General features: G+C 37.6%; 2 protein-coding genes and 2 long non-coding RNA genes across 4 annotated transcripts; 3 read left to right on the top strand and 1 right to left on the bottom strand.

Moving 5' to 3' along the window:
- The first annotated feature begins 3,574 nt into the window (after positions 1-3,574).
- On the top strand, positions 3,575-5,344 carry LOC129761737 (zinc finger protein 239-like). Its single transcript, XM_055759482.1, has 4 exons — positions 3,575-3,792; positions 3,989-4,515; positions 4,568-4,651; positions 4,710-5,344. The coding sequence occupies exons 1-4, from the start codon at positions 3,770-3,772 to the stop codon at positions 5,240-5,242; spliced, it is 1,167 nt and encodes a 388-aa protein (XP_055615457.1). The 5' UTR covers positions 3,575-3,769; the 3' UTR covers positions 5,243-5,344.
- A 9,214-nt stretch (positions 5,345-14,558) lies between these two features.
- LOC129763579 (uncharacterized) lies at positions 14,559-15,955 on the bottom strand. The gene is made up of 3 exons (XR_008740977.1): positions 15,496-15,955; positions 15,010-15,441; positions 14,559-14,953 (listed from the first exon to the last, which is right to left on the bottom strand). It is a non-coding gene; the product is annotated as an uncharacterized LOC129763579 (long non-coding RNA).
- A 324-nt stretch (positions 15,956-16,279) lies between these two features.
- On the top strand, positions 16,280-17,205 carry LOC129763580 (uncharacterized). Its single transcript, XR_008740978.1, has 3 exons — positions 16,280-16,408; positions 16,465-16,848; positions 16,905-17,205. It is a non-coding gene; the product is annotated as an uncharacterized LOC129763580 (long non-coding RNA).
- A 348-nt stretch (positions 17,206-17,553) lies between these two features.
- On the top strand, positions 17,554-22,773 carry LOC129763571 (zinc finger protein 124-like). Its single transcript, XM_055762767.1, has 11 exons — positions 17,554-17,727; positions 18,037-18,575; positions 18,628-18,711; positions 18,766-18,849; positions 18,905-18,988; positions 19,045-19,128; positions 19,188-19,271; positions 19,326-19,409; positions 19,464-19,547; positions 19,603-19,686; positions 19,742-22,773. Exons 1-11 carry the CDS (start codon positions 17,681-17,683, stop codon positions 19,888-19,890), a joined length of 1,407 nt encoding a protein of 468 aa, XP_055618742.1. The 5' UTR covers positions 17,554-17,680; the 3' UTR covers positions 19,891-22,773.

The following is a 22,773-nucleotide window of genomic DNA, read 5'->3' as shown; positions in this document are numbered from 1 at the left end:
CTGAGTGGCGCTTCGACACGTCGCATTGAATGTAATTTACTGTACAACATGTCACAAAGCTGGATGGGATGAAATTTTCCATCTGAAAGCTGTGGCGAGTGGCAAACGCAATCGCTAAACAGAAAGGTTTAGCCGAACAAGATGGGGATATCGAGTGATAACAAAACAATAAACTCTTTAGATTGAAGATAATTTTGTGATCCTGAAAAGGACACTTTTTATCCTACATGTGAATCCAACGAGCGAACAAATCGTAATGAATGTAATTTTTTGCCATCGCTCCCATTTAACGCTCATTCGTTCGTCTCGTTGGACTCGCCCCTCTGGCTGAGTCTGCCGATTTGTCTCTATCCTGTGAGTGTGTACCGCTAGAGTATAAAACACGCGGACCCCAAAAAAATATCTTATTTTCTTTCAAACCGTAAACCCGTGTGATTGTACGGCATCGGCATCGTGGACGTAACAAAGGAGGACAAGTTAAGGGGAAGGCAAAGTCTCACTCGAGCCGTGCAGGTCTCCAGTTCCCTGTTGGTCGCATTCACTGATTGCTCCGCAAGGGTAACTAGGCCGAACGGATTGGTGCCGGAGCACCAATATACCTAACAGCGATTATAGAGTTTCGGCAGTCGGAGTGCTCGAGTTGGCTTGCAAAGCTGCTCACGACAATCAGAAAACCCGCATCAAGAACAGAGCAGCTTCGGTTCGGCGCTCATCAAGGCAACAATTAGTTTCAGTGAGTGGCAAAGTGTTTCTCCGGCACGTCGCATTAAATGTAATTTACTGAACAACATGTTCAAGCTGGATGGGAAGAAATTTTCCAACTGTGAAAGCTGTGGCGAGTGGCAAACGCAATAGCTAAACAGGAAGGTTTAACCGAACAAGATGAGAATATCGAGTGATAACAAAAACACAACGCCAAAGGTTCTTTTCAGAACCACCAACATGTTCATAAAGAGTAAACAGTAAACTAATCCATTTTTCAAGTAGATAGATAGGTATTCACGTAGGAGAAGAAAATAAAACAATATATTTAAAATATATATTTAACAAAAGCTGTCCACTTTGTATAGTCCTACGTCACTCTGGTTATGTCCCCGACATTACCCACCCGTCTTTTTTTTGCAGTACAGTCTGAAATTGGAATAAAAAACCTTTCAATATATGTTTGATCAATTTAATTTGCTTCAGTGATTCCTAATTCATCCGTAATTCCTAATTCATCCGCTTATTGACTTATTGATCTCAAACTCGGAACTTCCTGTAGTTTTTTCAGCCCAAAGTGCACTTCTTTGGAAGATAACTTCAATCACCGCTTACACAATCACAGAAACATCTTCCGCAATGATGTAAACAAAATATAAAATTGTCATTCATGTCAATTGTCACGCGTTCATCGCGCGGAAAGGCTGTGCATGTCAAGGTTGATTTTGTGTCGCGCAGAAATAGAGGGCATCGCCCTCAGGCTAGGCGCAAATTGAGAAGCATATAGCGCTCGTGAGCCAACACGACTCATACGTGCCACAAACGTAGCGTGGTGGAGCGCATATTGAGTCGCAGTTTGGTGTGCTTTTTCGGCGGAACTAACCACCGATTAAGGATATCTGCACACGAATGTTCATTATAGTTTACTTATTCACAGTTTGCACCGTTTCTGTGAAAATTTTTGAATAATCTGTTTCCATTGATATGGATCATAGCCATAACAGAAATTTTTAATTTTCTCCGCCTATATGGCTTTGGCGCTAAAAGTAAATATTTCTATGTAAAAACACATATGTTCGCATGTTATTATTATAGAGTAGCAGGTAATTTTTGTAACTATTTCGCTAAAATAATTATTTAAACAAAGCTCAATCGTGTCGATCCATATAAATCCTATGCAGCGATTTTGTCCTGCCCAACAGATTACTAATACATATGCTCGCTGCAAGCGCCCTATATGATGTTCACCAACACAACCACCACAGCCGGCACGACAAGCACAAGAAACTGTGGTTCAGCCACAGCGTCACGCAAGTCGTCTCTCACGAGCGCTGCGCCATCTCGCGTCTTCTCGCGCCGTTCTATCTGTTTTCATTAGCCACAAAAACACACTGAGAGAAATAATTAGTAAATATAACGATTTTTTTGGTAAATACTACCAATCTATAGTCATTTTCGACCGTACTAATAAACACATATGTCAAGCAGAACCATGATTCGGAAGCCCAATATCGGCTACATTTTCTCGCCGAAAATGCACGTATCAGAATTATATCCTTATTATACCTCCGTATTGCCTTATGGGAACAATGAAAATGGTTAATACGCGCTTTTCTCACCAATTTTCAGATATGACAATATCCAAGCTTACTAATGTTATCGAGTAAAATATACTAATCTCTGGTAGGGATGCGGGTTTGTTGACAATATGTACAAAAAAATTGTACATTCTACTAATTTTGCATTACCAAATGTATTTAGTAGTTTTCGACCGAGGATTTTTCTAAGGGCAGGCACTATATCGTGCCAAGTTACTCGCGCTATACGCGTCTCATTTTGCGCTTGGCCTCATTGTTGCAGGTGATCCCGCGATTCGCTTTGATGCGCTAGTGGAGAAAAAAAACGTTAGCAATAATAACGCTGCAAAATATAACGCTTCACTGTCAAATAGCCTGTATCGATACAATCTGGCATCGAGATGAAGAATAGAAGGTGGGAAGATTCACGGGTTTTGGTTGTGTTAAATTTTGATTGTGTTAGTAGCCAGGAAGATAGGAAGTTCACATACCAGGCATACCAGTCAGTTACTCAAATGGTACAAAATTGAATGTGTCATCGAATAACGTTGAAAGAAGATATACAAAAGCTAATTACAAATTTCCAATTCATATTTTTCGCATTATGGAAAACATCAGAACATATCACGAACTAAAATGTTTAATTTTTTCTTTGATTTCAGAAATAGTATTTTAATGTCTACTATGTTTGGATTCTAGAGCAACTTCATGGAAGTTTGACTTTTGTCAGCAATTGTAATTACTTTTTCACAGTTAGGGTGCTGAAAACTTCAGTCGTCTAAAACTAAGACGCAAGCGGAAAACTTTTTGTCTCAATCTAAGTTATACGCAGTCAATTAAATTTATTTTTCAAGTTCATTTTACATGAAATAACTTTCAACCTTTTTCCCATGCTCTGTCAAATGTTTATCCGTCAAAGGAACAAAACATTGTGTGACTCTGACTTTGTTCGTTAACGTTTTTGTTCGACGTAACGAGAAGTAAAATTGAATTGAAATTATGTTTAGAACACTCCAAAAATATTGAAATTTCAGTTTCTGTTAGAATGTCGGGACCTTATGATTTTGAACGCTAGCATTGATTTAGGGGAAAAAAATAGATCGTCCATTTCATTTGCTTATTTTTACTTTTAATAACAACACTTTTCCTATGTAGTGGGCTATTATAAGAAAAGTAACATACATAAACAAAATCTGTGACGTCACAGATTTAGAAAATCTTCCCACCTTTCATTTTCCATCTCGATCTGGCATCACTTGCCTTCTAGCTGTTTATTTTCATATCTTCATCTGGAGCTGTCAAATAGACATAATAAATGGGCAAATCTCCACAGCGACGAACAAAACATAAATCGTTTCGAGTTATTTGCGGATTTGCTTGATTTGATTCCTCATTATGTGTCGGGCATGTCCAATGTTTATGTTCTATGGCTATGTGATCGATGAAGTTTGAATTCGTTCGAATAAGTAAAATTTTACTTCCGAGGAGAGATGGCATTTATTGGCAACAACTTGTGAGTATGTTAGTGAAATTCTTTGGAAAGAAATCATACCGATTACGAGGACATAGCCCTGTATTTTATTCCTGTTGATGGAGCCCTATCAACAATTGCTAATCGATAATGATTGAATTTGGTCACCACATTCATATTGTGGTCGGTAGATATTCCCTTTTTTATAACACTCCTTTTCTACCAAATATTCTAACAGCGAAATATGTACCTTCTGCTCCGATGTGTGCATTGGAACATCCCGTCATGTGCTGGTTCCCACTCACCAGCACGAGCAGAAGCTCAAAACTATTCTGCCGAAGTTGGACAGTTTTAATTCTCAGCTGGGCAGTTATCCCACGTGCGACATGTGCCGCCGAATGCTCGAAACCGTTCACAACATTCCCGAGAGCTGTTTCCAAAATATGCCCAATGTGGAGGTGGCTGACAGTAAGGTAGAGCCAGATTTGATACTTGATAATCTCGAGCAGTCGAGCACAATTGCGCTAGGATCAGAAATGCAAATCAAAGGAGAAAACGGAGAGATATTCTTCATCAGCGAACTAATGGAAGAAGAAAGTAACACATTACTTGTTCCTGCTACTAAAAAAACTAGACGGAGAAAAAGTGTTTCGGACACCCAACGGAAGAAAATTGGCTCCCATACAATCCGGCACAGGTGTCCCTTTTGTCAGAAAGGCTTCGCGGACAAAAGTTTATTGGTTCCCCACATTCGGCGACACACCGGTGAGAATGTAACGGAATATTTTGTAGCCATTAACTAACTGACATATTGCAGGGGAGAAACCGTATAAATGTGACTACTGTGGAAAGGGATTTTGCGAAAGTTCCAAACTTAAATTACACATTCGCACTCATACAGGTTAGTGGAAGAAAAGCTCTATTTCGGTAATTTACTCAACAAACTCATACTTTCGCAGGTGAACGTCCCTATCCCTGTCCGCATTGCCCAAAGGCGTTTAGGCAATCTGGCACGCTGAGAACACACATCCGGGTACATACCAAAGAGACGCCATACGTTTGCGAATACTGTGATCGAGCATTTACACAGTCCTACAACCTTACCATTCACCTTCGCAACCAACACAACAAAATCACAATATACCGGGGTCGTGAGGTGGGCCGTTTGCCCGTCTACAACTGTGTAGTATGTAACAAAAACTACCGATCACTTAAATGTTTCAAACTACACGAGAAACTGCACAGCACGGGAAAATTGTTTGACTGCACGAAATGTGGCAAAAAATATACATTTGTGCACAAGTGCAGAGTGAGGGACACTAATGATGAGACAGAAAAAATGTATCCCTGCCGCATCTGTGGACAGGAATTTAAACACCTACAGAGTGTGGTGTACCATATGAGCAGTAAGCACAACCAGCTTAGTGATGATATTGACGTTCCGGGCCAGGAACCACAGGTGACCGTGAAAGAAGAGATAACCGGATGTTGAAAGGTCACTTTCATTTTTGATATTTTTTTTGTGACACTATACAAGATTAATTTATGAATTCAAATGAATAGTGAATAGTCGAAATAAAGTACCATAAGCTATCGATTGACTTCAATAAAAAAAAGTTTCTTGCACTACACCCTGGTGACGTATTTAGAGAACCCCTATTGAACTGACAGGAACCAACATATCGAGTATCCCACTGACATTTTCCCTTTGTTTTCACAAGAATTGGGTATCCCACTGACAGTTCTGCTTGAGATTTTGCTAACGATCCTAGCATCAATCATAGCACCCGGCTGTTGGACTACCTACAAACTCTTAACAGAATTGACGAATTTACGCAAAGTTGAATTAGCTCATGCAATACCTTCATTTGCAACATTCTGCACTTAAAAGCAACATTCTGCCGTGTTTATTCATTTTATTTCTATTTAGATTCATTTCAACGATTAAATGTCATCAGAATATGGTAAGAAAGTTAGGGCTTTGTATATTTACGATGGTTTTAAGACGCGACTGAACTAAAGTCATTGATAATCTTCGAAAATTTTGAGTTTGATAATGCATACAAGTTATGAATACTGTGGATAATGGTGATGAAATCGATATCATATTGAGTTGGATGATATCATTGATAATGTAAGGGCCAATACGAGAATACATGCTACTCATTGTTTACCTAGTTGAAAAAAATAATCTTATAACACTTAGGGTGGGTTTAGACTAGTGATATATTCATGTGAAGAAATATGATGAGATTTATAGAAATCGCATCAACCGTTTACACTAGCATGAACTTCTATAATGAATATATTCATATTTTCGGTGAATTTATTCACCTGAAGTAGAACTGCATCCAACTTCAGTGATTTCTCACCAGTGAGAAATTCACAAGCGTTTACATATGCTGAATTTAATCAAGTTATATATACCTCGAATAAGTGTATCATATTTATTCTCACCCGTTTACACCTATTTTCACGTGAATAAATCCATCTATAGCTATAGATCTCCCTACTGTAAACTCGCCATTATACCAAGCCATTCTTCAAAATATACATACCACATTGTAAAATGGCGATTTTCTAACCTTTTCAGCGTAGAAAGAATACGTGCGTGAAACCGGGAAATTTGATCCTGTAACAGTGATTTTAATTGCAAATGGCCAAGAAAGCTTCTGGATGGGTAGCCAAACATCGCTTGCCAAAGGAAACTATCCAACGTGATCAAATATTGACATATATGACTCCAAGCAGTAAACAATACGTGAGCCCCCTTAGCGCGAGCCCTGCTTTATGCTGTCTACGCTCAATTTGCATTGATTGGGTTAGGGTTGCCAGAGCCTCGGTGATGATGGTTTCAAATTTTGCAATGTGAGTTTATGGGAGGATTGTAGTTTTTTCCATAAATTACAATGTTATAATCATAAAAGATTATTTGATTGCGATGAGTTTGGAAGTAATTTAACTCTGCCCAACCTTGTATGTAGGAGAAAAGGGAGAATTTGGACCACCTAAGCAAATCGCCTAATATTTCCAAACCAATACGGTCTAAATAAAAAATGTCACATTGTATACTAAGCTACACTTGTTTTCTCTCAATCAATAATGTTTAATCATTATATCTGTAACCGTTCGGTTACAGAATATTCCAGATAAACACTATAGACACACTACAGAGACCACACAACATACTGTAAATAAATAAAAACTCATCAGCATGTCAGACCCCTGCTCATTGGCTACGAAAAGCTCAACTGGTTTGAGCTATTAGGTCGTATGAATAAAAAAAAGTATTTACTTATTCTGCCCGTTTCCAAGTAAAGTAAACTTTCCTAGTATTTACTTGAATCCGTATGAATAAAAGTTTACTTTACTAATTTCATTTTCGATTTCGAACATAGTTTTTACTTTGTCAAACATCTATCAACTGATTGTTTAGGTTTCGTTTCAAAACGTTTTTTTTTTTGACCAAGCGTGAATTCGCTTTGAAAAAGGAATAGTGTCGACATCTGGTGGCGACTTTCAATTAGGGACCATAGTTTGGGTCCCTATCTCGTTAGTGTAATACCTATCATATTAGAAGACACGAAGCCAGTTTTCAAATTTGAATGAAAATGTTCACATCATGTTTTTTAATCACTTAAAACACTTTTTTCCGACTTTTATTTAACCCTTTGTCTATACATTTCCAACATCATTACTGAAACTTTTCACTATAATATAAAGTTGTCTTCAAAAACAATATTCGTACAAGATTTTTTCACCACCTGCAAACAAAAGTGTTTTTCATTTAAACAGAATGCCAAATTGGTACGGAAAGGTTATTTTTCATTCATAATTTAAATTTTAAAAATGTGTTCATTTCGCCGGAAAATCAATCAATTTTTTTACGCTCCCCTAAACTAGTAAACGAAGCTCTATGCCATCAATGCGAATCGTAAACTTGTTTAGCTTCAAGCACAAGATAGCAGCATTAAACATGAATCGGATATGACATTAAAACGAATGATAGTGTTTTCAGATCCAAAGTATGCTCATGAGCATACTTGATAATAACGAAGTAAATACTTGGTGAATGCTGTTTTATTCATACGAAATCAGTTAAATATCCATTTTCGAAAAGTAAATACTTTGTTGTTTCTTTTATTCATACCAAATGTAGTAAAAACTTAATCTCACTGCTCGACTGCTCGAATGAAGTAAAGTAAAGGTGAACTTTGTTTTTATTCATACGGCCTATTGTTTCTCCTAGCTTTCGTGTGTTAACTCACAATGCTTTATCAGCAGGGTTCCCAACCATCAGCATGTGTCAAAACCCGATTGTCGGAGTTAAGGTTTTCCTGCGGATTCTAATAAAGAGACGAACTCGGCAGATTGCGATATCCGGTCTTTCCGCCTAGAGCTAGAATCGGGAGTAGTAGTGCGCGTCGTGTCTAGTTTAAATTATGTAATAGCTGTGGAAATTATGTTTTGTGTATTGTTGAAAAGAAAATACTTACTTTAGACGTGACCATATTAGCCATATTACAGATACCTGAAAACAGAAAAAAAGAAAAACCAAATTATACTTACCAATGTAACCGACAAGAAGTACAAACCTGAAAGTTAAAGAAAAATACACAGGAAGAGAAAAAGATCTGCACAGTGGACCTTTTTTTCTTATTACGCATAATCTAGCACATGGCGGACGAATAGACAGAAGTTAGAGAACATTACCACCAAACACAGCACACACGTGGATGGAAAAGGATAACTCAGAAACCAACAAGGGAAATCCGCCAAACCCGAACCACATTTCTCAAAATTGCGCAAGTATTACATAAAAATGTGACTTCACAAGTAGGACAGAATAGAAAAGAGGAAGTAGGAAAATAAGGAGTAAATACACATACCAAACACTTATAATAAAACATATATTCTTCTTGGAATGGTTCTTCTTTCATACAATCTTTTTCTTACATCATAATCGAACTCGAAAGGAGTTACCAAGCCTCGCTCCATATAGTGGAATTTGGTGGAAAGACCATCTCAACCATTGAGGTGAAGTTAGAACGTGGTTGAGGACCCTAACCATTGTGGACGTGTGTAGAACACAAGAGAGAATTCCCCTCAGCTCCCAACTGACGTCAAGTAGTTGACAGTGAGCGTTGGGGTAACGACCCTGCTGAATGAGCTAGTCATTCATGAAGTAAACTCAAAAATTACATATCAAGCTTTAAACTACCAAATATATCATAAAATAAAAGAGATGATTTTTGGACATTCAAATTTGATGCGGGGTGATTTGGACCATCTGTGGGGTGATTCGGTCCATTCGGTTTCATCGGAAAAAACATACTTATGTTTATGTAAAGTATTTTGGAATAATGTTACAAACAGTAACAGTGTTCTGGGATCGATACCAGGTTTCTTGGCCAGATTCCAGACCAGAAAAATTGGATTGAGACAATCTCGATTTCTGCATGGATTTCTTCACTGTTGTTCGAGAACTTTCAAACACTTTCGATGCTTGGTCAAAGAAAATCCGTTCTTGATGGCCTGATTTGCTCTTTCAAGCTCCTCCTTATTCCAACGTTGTCTGCCCATCCTCTTTTTGTAATTCAGCAGCATCTGGAATCAATTAGACCAAAGAAAAACCTCAAATATGTAGGGCCAATTCACCCCACAAAACCGTGTCCATGTCACCCCACACAACATGCAAAAATTAAAATACAATTAATTTCATTTATTGTTATCAAACATACAGTTTCGCTGCATCAAATTGTACCTCTTCTGTAGGCGAACAGAACTTTACTGCACAATACACGAATAGTTTGTTTGATCAGCGGGAAAAACCTTAAAACCACGATCGGAGAATTCACATTTTTTTGACAATCAAAGTGCTTGATGTGTTCATGCTACCATTTCCTTCCACCTGTCAAATTTTACCAAAGTTTTTTCACGTTAGTTACATACGGTTCATTAATAAAAGAAGATGACATTATAAAAAACACAAGTTGAGCCGTACTTTTTCAGATAATGGGGTGGTCCAAATCACCCCGTATGTCCAACTCACCCCGTGTTACCCTATATAACATTTTCTTTTCTTACCTCTTTCAGTAGTGAAAACTGTTTAAATGTAGACAATGATTGAATCAAAAAAGGAAATTCGAGAGCACAATCAAAAACAAGTTGAAAAATGCATGGTTCCTGCATGTGAGAACTACCTTGGAAAGTCCGGGAGCAAAATATACGTGATTTGTTTTTGAGTTTTAGGTTACATTATCATCATTTTCTTAGCTCAAAAACAAAATCCAGATGTCTCACCGATCGTTTTCGTTTTGCGTTAAATCGCCAATTTTGTTTGCCACTGTTCGATTATCAACAGTATCCAGCAAATTTTGTGAGCGAAAACATACTGAAAAAAGGATCCATATCAACAAAATTCACAAAATTTTCGAAAAAAAAACTGTGATTCTGCACGATATTTTTATATGTACACTTAGAGGAATAATTACTATATATGACCAATTTTTTGTTAAATATTATCAATTCGCTAGTCATTTTCTACCATACTAATCATTGGTACATCCTACGAATAAAAATTGGTAGACATAAATGTCAAACAAAACTACAGTTTGTAAGTCCAATGTTGGCTCAATTTCGACCTTAGTGATGGCTGATTTGTTGGCCCTCCATTGGTTGGATGATGACGATATTTTTCAAATAATTATTTTTTATTGCGAATATTTTTATTCTTATTAATGTTCTTATTCTATTCTTAATTTTATAAAATTATTGAAAAGCTTTTCCTGTAGGTTTTCCTTTCCCTTTCCTGATTTTCCTGAAATCGGCACCCCGTCGTACGTACTCGGATGGGACATCAAAACAGTAATCCTCGATAATGCACGTCGCACGCTCTTCGTTTTCCTTGATGTGGCTCACGCTGGTTACGGGTTTCTACAAAGTAGAACGAATTGCGTAACAAAGTGGCAAATATTTTAAAAATAATTAAGCATTTACCTATTTTCACTGGAAATCCCAATCGAAACTGACAGCGGAACATCAAATCTGCCGTAAGAAGAAAAACCTTGTTATTAATAATATTCCAAACATCTTTCACACATCTAACTACATAGAAAAGTCGAAATTTACCTAAAATAGCCATGTTCGTAGCACTCTCAACCGATTTCGAAACCAGCGCCAAATCTTTTTCGTCCTTGCCACTATCGATCGCCTTCGCCGACGGATCTTTACCTTTGTCTATTTCCATTGGCGGATTGCTTGATTGAATGATTGAATGATTGAATTAGGAATGTTACTACTTGATGTGGCGCTCCATATCCGAGCGAAGGCAGCATGTACCGATCCAGCAATGAAGCGCCTTGGAGCCAATTTTCCACACAAACTGACTCTCCCCATCATCCTTGGACACGGTTTTTTTGTTGTTGAGCGACCGGACGTGAAGTCGTGATTTGCGGATGAAATTATATCGCAGATGGGACACATATATCGCTTTCTCTCCGTCCGAATTTATGGGCTGCTGTCGGTGGTAATGATGGTGATGGTTTTCGCTGGGTATCGTCGCCAAGAACTACTGTAGAATCATTGTTGTTGTGCCGACGTGTTTTAGATTGTGGAACTACCGCCGTCGCATATTGTTCAACTCAAGGTTACTTATGCTATGAAGTAAAATGTACGAATCATTGGTAGGGATGTATATTGCATCTGACATCAGTTTAACAAAATTTTGGTAACATGTACAAAAAATGTGTACATTTTACAAATGTTTCGACTACTAAAGATTTGGTAGCTGCACTTACTAATGTTTGCCTCCAGTGTATGAGTAATTTTCGTGTACGATACAGAAAATCTGGCACACCTGTTGTATATAGTGCGATTCCATACAACATCCACGTCACGTTCACGTTCCGTCCCGTCACGTTGCGTCAATTATTCTTCCAAGCAGTTGTTATACAAACATTCACATACACCGGCAACGGGAACTTCGACTTGCCGTTGCTGGTGTATGTGAATGCTTCAATAGGAATTCCATGGAATAATAATTGACGCAACGTGACGTGACGGAACGTGAACGTAACGTAGATGTTGTATGTGAATCGCACTTATGTCGGACCCCGTCGGCTTAACTAATGATCCCCGATTTTAAAAATTAATCGTTCATCAGCTAATTGAACACTTGTCAGCAGTTTGTTATTCGATACGATTAATCGCCCCAAATAATCGATTAATCGATTAATCGTCACACTAAGCCTACGGTGATACTGGATCGGAGTACGCACGAAAACTTGATTGTGCGATAACTGACGAAGAGAATCAAACAATTTTGTTCGATAGAAGCTGACGAGTTCGAACGAAGCAAGTGGGAAGCAATGTAACCAATACAATTCTATGTGGTTGTTTACTTCTCTCGATTGTATGCGTTTCGTGTAGCCTTATTTTCGTAAGAAGCTGCAGGCAGTATCACCGTACCCCAAGAGAAATAATTAGTTAATCTAATATTTCTCATTTGCTAGAAAGCCATCTGGAATAAAAAAAGTGTTCATTCCGCCAGAAAATCTATTATTATCTTTTACGCTCCCCTAAAATCGTAAACGAAGCTCAATTCGCGTTGACGGCATTGAACTTCGGTTACGAGTTTAGGGGATCGTCAATGATAATGATTGATTTTCAGGATAAAACTGCAGCGGCCGTACGATTTTTTCTCTGGGTTTGGATTGATTAATCAATGTAAGTTATTCGTTCGCTTCGATTATTCCCACAATCCAATCGATGAAAAAAACATCGACCTAACACCGACCGTAACGCTGTTACCTATTCACGCCCACAATCCAATCGATGAAAAAAACATCGACCTAACAACGACCGTAACGCTGTTACCTATTCACGATGACGACGATTAGGTATCGACATCTGGATACGGCATTAGTTTGTATGAGGCAAACTATTCTCTATCATATTAGTCGGCCCGAATCAGTTTATATTTGCTAAAATTTGTATGAAATTTGTTTCTTGGCATAATTTTTCCTACTTAAAGTACGTTGTCATGACCCTAATTTGAATTATTTTCTATAGACGTTCAGATATTCTCAAAAAAAACTTGTCATTATAATATAAAATTATCTCAAAACATATTTTTTATGACGTTTTTTCACCACTTGCAGGCAATGATGATTTTCACTTACATAGAGTACTAATTTGATTAAGGAAAAATCCTATTCATTCATAATTTTCATTTTAAAAGTGTATTCATTCCTTCTGCAAATCCATACTGTCATGCCTATTCCTCAATATCGTCAACGCGGATAGTTCGTTAGTCGAAAATACTGAATAATTAAACAAACCAAATGGCATCACTGGTGGTTCTTTTTTCCAGGGGTACGACTAAAACGTCAAATCTCTCATATTGCCAGTGTACCCAATATTGCTGCGGTTCACTGACATTTTGGTTCTATCAATTACTGTTGTTTACAACTCGGTCCGGTTATATAGTCGAATAGTGGCTAACTTTAAACTCCATGTTGAATGTAAACACCTCCATGTGAAACCGAAATATGAAAATCGCTCATGCAGTTAGAATAAAGCAGCCCATTTTTCGATTTCAATCCTCGTAAATTATATGTTGATAAACAAATGACGCCATATTGATTTTGGTTTTGGGTAGCCTATATTCAATTGATGTCTAACCCCTGCTTTTTTCCACTCCGCTAAACTGTCATCTCAAACAAAAACAAATGGATCATACAACTGGTGAGTATGAAATATATTTCGGCTTTTTAATTATTAATTATTTTATCTTGTCTTATCAGCTATGAATACATTCGACTCAATCAATCGGCTAGTGAGAAAGATGATTTCCCTCATCACCACATTGCTTATTTCCACTTCTGTCACACCAGCCAACAGCATCAGCTTTCCCGCAGCAGTATCCTTTAAGTCCAGGGTGCTATTCCGGGGAACAGCATCAACAGCAACAGCAGCAGGACCTGGCCATCGATAGTATTTCGAGCAATTTTCCCCATCGGAGATCCCGTGCTTCACGCACATTGAAGAATCCTCCTCAGCCACATATCTGTGTCATCAAGGGCAAGGAGGTATTCATCAATGTACTCAGTCGGATTTGAATCGTCAATCCAGACAACCCGGATGCACCGATTCCATTATATACCTTATTTTTATTATACATGGATTTTTATTATTTTTTTTTTCAATAAAATAATTAAAATCGATCAATGTATTTCCTTTTCATTTTCAATAACAAACCAATACAAACAAGCAGCAAGCAGTGCTGGAAGCAGCGCTGCAAGCAGGTCGACGCCTTGCACATGTTGGCGAAAAAGTGGCGTCAAGTTGTTCGATGAATACATATAAAAGGTCGATAAATCGATTGCAAAGTGGCAGCATTTGAGGTCGATTGACATTGACAATGTGGGTTGGATTATCGATTAAACGAACGATTATCGGGGATCACTACCCACAATCTAATCGACGTAAATAACATCGACCTAACATGGAACAACATTCCCGTCTTGACTCCCCTTGTCTATCGTTCGTTGATCGAAAATACGGAATGATTACCCACAATCCGTTTTGCCTGCCAAGATCGGGTCGATGAAATGTCAACAATCGACCTCAAATGCTGCCACCTTGCAATCGATTTATCGACCTTTCATATGCATTCATCGAACAACTTGACGCCACTTTTTTACCAACATATGCAAGGCGTCGACCTGCATGTAACACTGCTTCCAACACTGATCGTCTCTTGTTTGTATTGGTTTGTTATGAAACATGAAAAGGAAAAACATTGATCGATTTTAATCATTTTATTCAAAAAAACACAAAATGCATATAAAATATAAACAAGATATATAATGCAATCGGTGCATTCGGGTTGTCTGGATTGACGATTCGAATCCAGCTCCTTTTTCTCCTTGACACACATATGTGGCTGAGGAGGTTTCTTCAATGTGCGTGAAGCACGGGATCTCCGATGGGGAAAATTGCTCGAAATACTATCGATGGCCAGGTCCTGCTGCTGTTACTGATGATGCTGTTCCCCGGAATAGCACCCTGGACTTAAAGGATACTGCTGCGGGAAAGCTGATGCTGTTGGCTGGTGTGACAGAAGTGGAAATAAGCAATGTGGTGATGAGGGAAATCATCTTTCTCACTCGCCGATTGATTGAGTCGGATGTATTCATAGCTGAAACAAAATAAAATGATTAGTAAGTGAAAAGCAGAAATGAATTCCCTACTCACCAGTTGTATGATCCGGATAAAAATGCGAACTATTAAAATATCATGCGATTACGTTCGCTTACCTCGCCTATTTTTATTCTACTATACAACGGAATCAGTGCATTCGGGTTCCTCCGGGTGGTAATTCAGCTGAGCAAGTTGATAAATACCTCCTTGTCGTTGAGTTTTCGTGTCTGAAGAGGATTTTGAATGTGCGCGAAGCACGGAACCTCTAATAGGGAAAGTTCTTCGCAATACCATACCATGGTCAAATTCTGCTGCTGCTGCTGTTGATGCTGTCCCCCGGCATCGCCAACAGGGGTTATAGGTTACTGCTGCAGGAAAACGGATGTTGTTGGCTGCTGTGATAGAAGTGGAAATCCGCACTGATGGGAGAAATCATCTTTCTCACTTACCGATTGATGGAAGCAAACGAGTCGAATGTATTCATAGCTGATAAGATAAAATAATTAATAATTAAAAAGCCGAAATATATTTCATACTCACCAGTTGTATGATCCATTTGTTTTTGTTTGAGATGACAGTTTAGCGGAGTGGAAAAAGAACCACCAGTGATGCCATTTGGTTTGTTTAATTATTCAGTATTTTCGACTAACGAACTATCCGCGTTGACGATATTGGGTAATAGGCATGACAGTATGGATTTGCAGAAGGAATCAATACACTTTTAAAATGAAAATTATGAATGAACATGATTTTTCCTTAATCAAATTAGTACTCTATGTAAGTGAAAATCACCATTGCCTGCAAGTGGTGAAAAAACGTCATAAAAAATATGTTTTGAGATAATTTTATATTATAATGACAAGTTTTTTTGAGAATATCTGAACGTCTATAGAAAATAATTCAAATTAGGGTCATGACAACGTACTTTAAGTAGAAAAAATTATGCCAAGAAAAAAATTTCATACAAATTTTAGCAAATATAAACTGATTCGGGCCGACTAATATGATAGAGAATAGTTTGCCTCATACAAACTAATGCCGTATCCAGATGTCGATACCTAATCGTCGTTATCGTGAATAGGTAACAGCGTTACGGTCGTTGTTAGGTCGATGTTTTTTTCGTCGATTTGATTGTGGGTAGCGAAACGAATCAGCATCACTGGTAGTTGCTTTTTCTTCAACGGTAAACTGTCATCTTATACAAAACAAATGGAACATGAGTATGGTGAGTATGAAAACTATTTATGTTTTCAGTTTATAATTTATTTATTTATATTTCAGATAGTCTTTGGCAAATTTATCTATCTATTACATATCGTTGCAAGCAGAAGAGAATCCGCTGGAAGTCAATTCCAGCCTGCGAACACTATTCGAAAAATTGATTCCCTTTCAGCGTCAGCGCCAGAAGAAAATACGAAAGGTGAATTTTGGATTGATGTTTTTCGGAGAAGGAGTATGTATATCACATTTTCATAATGCTCAAAAACATCCCCATCGAATTAATTCCAGGCTTGCAAGAAGTTGATTGGAGACCACAGTTTCAGACTCAACATATTTCTCGGCCGTTAGCGGAGCCCGTAGACCATGACAAACAAGTTGGCAAACACATGAACTCGTGTGTTACAATCGGTTCGAAAACATACCGCCGTCTAGCTATTCGGTGAAACCGGCTGAGATTCCTGATTATTATAATTATATCAAATACCCGATGGATTTAAAAACGATGGGGGAAGGACTGAAAAATAGGCGAGCTTGACAGTAAAAAATTGTCTATATTTTTCCATTCATTGCCGCTTGATACTCATTCTAGATATTACGTAGCATGAAGATTGTTCGTGGCAGATATTGCGCGTATTTTCTGAACTGTCGATCACCAGAATCTGAATATTATCGGTAGGCCAATAAATATCACATGTTCCTCTTAGATGTATCATATTACAATTATTTAGGTGCGGGAACACGCGTTACTATCACACCAAGATGATAGAGATCTGCCTTTGGGATAAATGATGTTGGCTACTCCCATCCGTGGCTCCGATGGCTACACCTACCGATTCATGTGCAAGCTGATGCAAAAGACCTGCGAACTTCGTGTTGTTTTGATATTGCCGAGGAACTGCTAAGATTCTTACATACTATGTTTGTGGATCGAACAACAAACTCTACCGGAATGAGTGCCACATGAGGAAAGAGAATTGTGGTTAGCGCATGTTCGTAGTGCCGATGCAGTATTGTCCGGCCACATTCTTCTTCGAGGTATGTTCAAAAATGGTTGAGTGTGCATGTATTTTTATTTCCGTTTTCGATAATAATAAAATTACAAAAATTATTCATAAATGTATTTTCCTTTTAATGCTTCATTTCTTCTCAATAACAAACCAAGGCAAACAAGAAGCAGGCAGTGCTGGAAGCAGCGCTATAAGCAGGTCGACGCCTTGCCCATGTTGGCGAAAAAGTGGCGTCAAGTTGTTCGATGAATGCATATAAAAGGTCGATAAATCGATTGCAAGGTGGCAGCATTTGAGGTCGATTGTTGACATTTTATCGACCCAATCTTGGCAGGCAAAACGGAATGTGGGTTGGATTATCGATTAAACGAACGATTATCGGGGATCACTAGGCTCAACACAAGCGAATCAAATTGAACACAAAATAGTTTATTTTGTTTGCTTCTGAAATATAAAGTTTTGGCAATTGAATTTGGGCTTCGAATTCATTTGAATAAATGAAATTCCACTGGAGGAGTGAAATGGCGTTAATTAGCAACAACCTGTAAGTTTATTGCGTAAATATTTATAAGAAACCCGCACAATTGCAAGTCGAGAATGATTCGTGTTTCCGTAAGGATGAAATTGGAAGAAAACAGATATTTAACACTGTTTGAACAAGTGTAATTTGTTCAAACATAATTCATAATTCAAAAATTCATTTCTCTTTCCGAGAGCCCTTGTTCACACTTTGGATTTCTGTGTTTCAAAGAACGTCTTTACATCTGTCGAGAATTATCTACAGACAATTGCTTTCCAACCAATCGAACAAATATAAAAGACACTAATGCTCGACCACATTTCATTTCAACAGTGAACGATGTAACTTTTGTTCTGATATATGCAATGAGGAATTTCGTCATGTGCTGGTCCCCAATAACCGCGAATCGCAGAAGCTAAAGACTATGTTGCAGAAACTGGGCAGTTTCACACCCCAGTTGAGCAGTTATCTCACGTGTGACAAATGCCGCCAACAGCTCATAATTTCCCAGAACATCCCCGAGAACTGCTTCCAAAGTTTGCCAAGCGCTGATGACATCAACATCAAAATGGAACCAGAATTAATGATTGATGATCACGAGTTGCTGGATAACGATCAAATTGTTGAGACAGACCCAACGCTGGATTTAGGGCCAAGACAACAAACCAAGGGAGAAGAAGGAGAGATGTTCTACATCAGCGAAATAGACCAGGATGGCGACAATATATCACTGACTGCTAGGACAAATACACAAAGGAAAAGTGATTTGAGTGTTTTACAGAAGAAAGTTCCATCAACTTCAGTCCGTCATAAATATAAGGAAGGTTTCGCCGACGAAAGGTCGATGAAAGACCCCACACGGTTACACTCGGGTGAGAATGTGGTTTCATTTTCTGTAAACATTGACTGATAACCTATTTCAAGGAAAGGATCCGCTTAAATGTGAAAAATGTGAAAAAACACTTCGCTCAAAATTGGGACTCAAATTGCACGTTCGAACTCATACGGGTTGGTTAAAATGTTCTATTTAATAAACCTTTCAGCATGATCATTTCTTCGCAGGTGAACGTCCTTATTCTTGTTCTTATTGTCCAAAGGCGTTCATATACACTTCAGGGCTCCGAGCGCACATTCGAACTCATACAGGTTGAGTAAAAAAAATCTTTTCAATGGACCTCTCAGCAGAACCATTTATTTGCAGGTGAACGTCCCTATGCTTGCCAACATTGTCCGAAAGCGTTTAAGAACCATTCAGCACTGCAAGTGCACATTCGAACCCATACAGGTAACTAGAGAATGTTTTGCTATAACGCACATTTTTGCAGAGTCATTATTTTGCAGGTGAACGTTCCTATTCGTGCCCACACTGCTCGAAAGCGTTCAGGCTTTCAACAACGCTCAAAATACACATTCTGACTCATACGGGTTGGTAATGTTTTTTTTTTTTTCAATAATGAACCATTAAGCAGGGTTATTTTTTGCAGACGAACGTCCCTACACTTGCCCACATTGTCCGAAAGCGTTTAGGAGTCATTCGGCGATCCAAACGCACATTCGATCACATACGGGTTGAGTAAAAATGTGTTTTCAATGAGCCATTCAACAAAATATTTGTTTTGCAGGTGAACGCCCGCATGTTTGCCCACATTGTCCGAAAGCGTTTAGGAGTCATTCGGCGATCCAAACGCACATTCGATTACATACGGGTTGAGTATGAATATCTTTTCAATGAGCCATTCAACAAAATCATTTCTTTGCAGGTGAACTCCCGTATGTTTGCCCACATTGCCCGAAAGCGTTGAAGAGTCATTCAGCACTCCAAGCGCACATTCGAACTCATACGGGTTGGTAGAATAATATTACTACAAAGAAACATTGATCAGAGTGATTCCTTTGCAGATGAACGCCCTCATTCTTGTTCATATTGTGCGAAATCTTTCAGTCTACGTGCAACGCTCGAAGAGCACATTCGAATTCATACAGGTTGGTAAAAATGAATAACTACAATGATTAATTCAACAGGATAATTCATTCGCAGGTGAACGTCCCTATTTGTGTTCACATTGTTCCAAAACGTTTGCGCGATCTTCAAATCTAAGAAGACACCTGAAATCACACGGTAAAGATGCAGGCGGTTTAGGGCAGGAATCATCAGTGACCGTAGAGGAAGAGGTAACTGGATGCTGAAAAACCCATGTGTCGTTGATTGAAGAACAAAACGAATGAAACTATGGACTAATAAAAAGAATAGATATTCGTAAAAAAAACATACTAGAAAAAATGGTTTGAATAGCACGTTTTCAATAATCACGGTGTTCGACGACGTGTGGTCAAATTCATATAGAACAATTCCACATCAAATCAGCCGGCTGCTGACCCGACCTTCTCCGATTTTTTTTTAACTTGGTACTTATGATGGAAGCTTTCCAAAAACACCATTTTCATTATCAAATGACCAATTTAAATTACGACTGATTTTTGAAAAGGGTGTAATCGAAATTAAAGATCTTTCTTTCAAAAAATCGTAACTCAAAGTCCAGATGTCTGCTTAATATGATGTTCGACAAAGTTGTTGGAAAATCAATGAATTATTTAGGAAACATAACAGTTCAAATGCACTGTTAAAAAATCTTACTCAAAAATTTCAATTTTTTTTATTAAAAACTTTATATCTCAAAACACCACCCTTCGATATTTTTTTGTATATTTGTAGTGGAAAGCTCTTTCAATTTAACAAAGTTTTACGTACAGTGGTGCTGTGGTAAATTCACCAAAATGGAGATATGAATTTTTGAAAATATATGAAATTTCAATACTATGTAAAATCGTAACAATTTAAGAAAAGTAATATGAAAAATGGAATCTACATACGATTCAACATAAAAACTTACATATAACGTTTTGTTCTGGCACCAACCGTTCTCGAGATATAATCATTTTTTATAGTGAAAACGATGCCAGTTAAATTTCGACACGATGTCGGAACATGTATTTGTTGTTAGTTTATTTATTGTTATTTCCATCCAAAATTCTTTCACATATCATTTATATTTGCAAAAAACAATAGACACAAAAGAATAATATTTTTCGACTTTTATTTATTTCAACTATGATTATTTATATACAGGAAATATTTCAGGTTCTTCTTTGGAATTAGAATATATCTCAGCTGTTATCTTGTCACAAGAAATAGGTATAAATGAATGATATTTATGAGTACCAGGAATTGATTTCTTTTTCTTAGAAATCTGTTCAAATTTCTCTTCAACTAATCTATAATCATCTTTAGAAACATAACAGAAGGATTTTTAGCTTTAAAATTCTGCTTACAATCATAAAGTTCTTTTGAATTTTTCAGCGGATGCTCATGCTGCCTTGCGAAACTAGCTCTTCTTGCCATTCGTTTCAAAGTTCCTCCTATTGCATCACATGAACCTTTGCCATGTATAGTTGCAAAAAAATGCCATTCATCTTCTAAACCATGGCATCTCGTGAATTCACATAGACTAACAAAGTTTTTTCTATTCTTGTACTGAGAAGCAGCACCATCTGACAAAAAGATGCACGTTTTATAGATATAGTCGATTTCAAATGCCCCAATAACTTCGATATAAACAGCTGTACTGCAACGGTATCATGTTTCAAAACCTCCGACATGACAACAAAGCTCAAGTTTTGTAGTGTACCATTAACATTGGAATAAACTACAAACGGATGTATTGTGCACTGGGAATTATTCAAATGATAGCTCTGAACCTCATCTTGTAAAACGAAAGTATAATTTTTGGAAAAATCACATATTATTATAACTTCCCCTTCTGCCAAACATTGTTTTCTTGTTTCTGAAAATTTTGAAAATCTTGCGATCGCACCGCAAATAGCGAAGGGGTGATTTTTCATTCAAACTGAAATATCTCTGTATGGGAAGGTCCTACAGGTCCTACAACAAATGAAAGCTGGTTGATAAGGTTAATGGATCTGCTGTCGATTTGGTTAGCAAAAAATTGTTTTAGTCCAGAAAGTCTTTGAAGAAACAGAGTATATTCGATTTTTCATTTCTTCCCGATGTTGTTGCCCACCAAGATAAAAATATTTACGTAAAATATTCTAATACCTAATACCTTTTAGCTTCAAAATGTTGTACATCCCATCAATATGCGTTTATTGTTCACGAAGTTACAGCATGTCAAAAATCACTTAAAATTTCCGACTTCGCACTCTATTCCTCTAATTTTGTTGTCCAGTTTATATCGAAATTGGTCATTCTTAGGACAATAAACTTTGTACAGTTTTTCATGCAAAATTGCGTGTAGAATCGGTTTATTGTATTACTTTTCTTGTGAAGCTAAAATTTATCATACTGAAATTTCATAAATTTTCAAAAATTCGTATCTCTATTTAGAAAAGTTTACCACGCCACCACTGTACATCAAATTTGTTAAATTGGAAGGGTTTTCTAATAAAAATATACAAAAAAAAATATCGAAGAGGGTGTGTTTTGAGATATAAAAGTTTTTAATATAAAATTGAATTTTTGAGTAAGATTTTTTAGTTCATAAATTTTCCAACAATTTTTTCGAACATCATATTTTGATCAGACATCTGGATTTCGAGTTACGATTTTTTGAAAGAAAGACCAATCATTTCGATTACGCCCTTTTCAAAAATCAGTCGTAATTTAAATTGGTCGTATGATAGTGAAAATTGTGTTTTTGGGTAGCTTCCATCATAAGTACCAAGTTTTAAAAAAATCGGAGAGGGTCGGGTCAAAATTTGCTGTTGGCTGATTTGGCGTGGAATTGCTCTATAGGTATGTACTACTGATTGGGAGTATTGAAGACGATTTAGTTGCACCACAGTTTTAACTCTTCTTCTGCGTCGTCGCAGTGAGTTTGATTCTCAAAATTCGTTGATTTACTGTTGGAAACGTGGAAATCTTACTCCCATAGAAGGCTTACTGATGTCAGTTGGCATCACGTCGACACTGGGAGAACGGAAGAGAGCTGTACGTCGAACTGTATGTCAGTAAGTCAGTCAGTCATAATTAGTAAGCAACACATGTTATAGAGT

Source organism: Toxorhynchites rutilus, chromosome 1 (assembly GCF_029784135.1).
Source record: "Toxorhynchites rutilus septentrionalis strain SRP chromosome 1, ASM2978413v1, whole genome shotgun sequence".
Taxonomy (NCBI): domain Eukaryota; kingdom Metazoa; phylum Arthropoda; class Insecta; order Diptera; family Culicidae; genus Toxorhynchites; species Toxorhynchites rutilus.
This window is presented reverse-complemented; position numbering and strand designations above follow the sequence as displayed.